This window comes from Pavona decussata, unplaced genomic scaffold, assembly GCF_977016875.1.
Source record: "Pavona decussata unplaced genomic scaffold, jaPavDecu1.1 SCAFFOLD_59, whole genome shotgun sequence".
In the NCBI taxonomy this organism is placed as follows: Eukaryota; Metazoa; Cnidaria; class Anthozoa; order Scleractinia; family Agariciidae; genus Pavona; species Pavona decussata.
Genome location: NW_028145481.1, coordinates 1,870,001 through 1,872,500, shown reverse-complemented (window position 1 = coordinate 1,872,500; position 2,500 = coordinate 1,870,001). Strand labels below are relative to the sequence as shown.

The following is a 2,500-nucleotide window of genomic DNA, read 5'->3' as shown; positions in this document are numbered from 1 at the left end:
GAATTCTTGAAGCAGTTGAACAAGGATGATGAAGCGTACATGAGCTTGGGACAGCTGGCTCTTAGCTTGTCCAAGGAAGATATCGCGAGGATGTCACAAGAGGCTTTCAGGTACTCCTTAAAAACTCTCTGCTACTCTGTACAGCAGCTCTCTCCTGTAATGCTACCTTTAACGATTAGTTTTGAACTTGGGGGACTTTAGTGGGGAGCAAGGGAACATTTAAGAATGTTGCCTCCTTTTTATAGTGTACATACGTTCTGCGCATGTCGGAATGGTCCGAGAAAGTTGGGTTTCCAGTCTGCCCGCTAAAAACAGAGATATTTTTGCGCGATTTAGAACTACGCGGGAAAAACAGATCTTTGCAAGGGTTGTTGGAATCCGAAAAGAAGTTGGTGGTAACCTCGCATTTTCAGAGATAATTTATAAGCTTCAATGTGGAGAAAAATGCCATACATTGCTTTGTATTTTAGCGCTTTTCTAGAATTATTGTTGCGTAATTATCTCCAAAAAATGCGTGGTTACGCCCAATGTTTTTTTTTATTCAAGTACCTCTTGCTAAGATCTGCTTTTCCCGCATAGTCCTAAACTGTGCAAAAATATTTTGCGTTAGTAGGCACCGTCCTTAATGTTGATCTTGTGTTTTGCAGACTTGCAATCAAACAACTGAGTGAGATAGACGGCTGGTCTGAGGAACAAATGAAAGCGATTATCGATAAAGCAAAAACTGTGTGGGCAGAGACTGCTGATAAGTGGGACAAAGATCAAGTTAATGAACTGGGAAAAGTACTCAGTAAGTTACATAATACCTGCGTGCTAAATTTAAACTGTACACAAAGCTTGTGGCGTGACGGGTAGAAAATTTTGACAGCATCAAATAAATGGAATTGAGTTTGCTTCGAGTTTGAGTTTCCAGTGCTTTCCTCAAAAATAAATAAATAAATAATATTGCTAACGTTTAAAACAAATAGCTAACCTTTCAAACCATTTAAGATTTACTGGCCCTGGGATCGTTTCCAAATTTTCCCTCTTTTGTATCAGTTTTAAGTTTTCCCGCGCTTCGTACCAGGCGCTCAAGGTTAGCACCAGTTTCCAGTTTCCCCCGCGCTTCACACCGGTTTCAAGTTTTCCCGCGCTCGTCTGTTCCCGCGCTTAACATCGGTTAGATCCCACCCCTCCCCCCGCCTTGCTTTTGTCGTAATTATTTCATTTTAGCTTGACGAGTCATTGGAAACCACGCTTTAATCCTTTTGTTGTTATTTTTACACAGAGGCCCTGTCCACTGCTGACATTCCGAAACTGCGATCTCAAGTTGTTGATGTTATCCCACCAGCAGTCTTTGAAGCTATGAGTGTATCTCAGCTCCAGGTGAAAACTTTAGTTTCAACTCTTCTACCCTCAGAAGAAATTACTTTTGCCATTAAAACTTGATTTCTTGGTTGGACTTGGTTTTTGTTTTGGGAGGTTGTACTGTATTTCTCACACTGTAGTACTATCGCGCTGTAGTACTTTCTGTGAACGCTATATATATGATACAGAATGACCGACTAGCTCTCCAATCTGGAGTCCCAAGCGAGGGCGCGAAGTCCTCTCGCGGTTTGCTTCGCTCGCCGCTCGCGCCCCAAATACATCTCGCGAGAGACCCCAGTTGGACAGCTTGCTTATAGGCAAGTCGCCACTTTAGAGAGATCCCTGACATTTTATTTTTCTTCCCAGGCCTTCTCCGCTGATCAATATCAAGCTATGTTAACTCCTCAAGTCCAGGCCATCAGCTTGGCTAAGAGAGACAGTCTCTCAATGGCTCAGCAAGACGCCATTAAGAGTGTCGTAGCTAGAGACTCGGATGAGGAGGATCCTTGGGGCCCGGATGATGACGATGATGACGATAACGGTTGCTCAGGTACGTAGCCGCCCCACCCCAACTGGTTAAAATACCACTCTGGGTCTGTTTACACAAGAGTTTTCGTCTCAGCCTTAGATGAGTTTGTCTCGGTTTCTGTTTTATTCATGGTGTCGTCCCGGGTTGATGCCATCCCTATCCTACGCACCGGAGTGAATGTATCGCGAATTAAGCTGACGAAATACGTGTGAATTTCACGGAGACGCAACGAAAAATTCCATTTATAGAGTCTTCCCGGATGAACGTTTCATTGAAACACAATTTATTGCTCAGTTGCGTGAATTATTTGTTGCATGAAGCAAACGGAAATCCAATTAACCGCAAACAATGTCCAACCTGCTCAAAATGTTGCTATTATTCATCTTTATCGGACGGTATTTAGTAGTGGCCTCTTGATGAATTTCGTTTCAGACGGAGCAAAGTTCGTCTCGGGATCACGGGATGAAATCACTCATGTAAAAGAAAAATGTTTGTGCTCTCGTGTAAACGAACCCTACAAGTACGGCGGAACCCCTTAATATGAGCACCTTCGGGCCGTGAAAATATGGCCGTAATAACGGGGTGCTCGGATTAACGAGGTTGTAAAACTAAGGAAATGGCTGG

At 43.4% G+C, this 2,500-nt stretch overlaps 1 protein-coding gene across 1 annotated transcript in view; it reads left to right on the top strand.

Moving 5' to 3' along the window:
• The window catches only part of LOC146479378 (stereocilin-like), a 21,907-nt gene that overhangs the window by 17,195 nt on the left and 2,212 nt on the right, over window positions 1-2,500 (top strand). The window contains exons 20-23 of the mRNA XM_085111014.1: window positions 1-110; window positions 648-790; window positions 1,268-1,365; window positions 1,714-1,897. The exon at window positions 1-110 is cut by the window's left edge and continues 27 nt beyond it. Coding sequence (XP_084967140.1) covers window positions 1-110; window positions 648-790; window positions 1,268-1,365; window positions 1,714-1,897 — 535 coding nt within the window. The remainder of the gene's footprint in view (window positions 111-647; window positions 791-1,267; window positions 1,366-1,713; window positions 1,898-2,500) is intronic.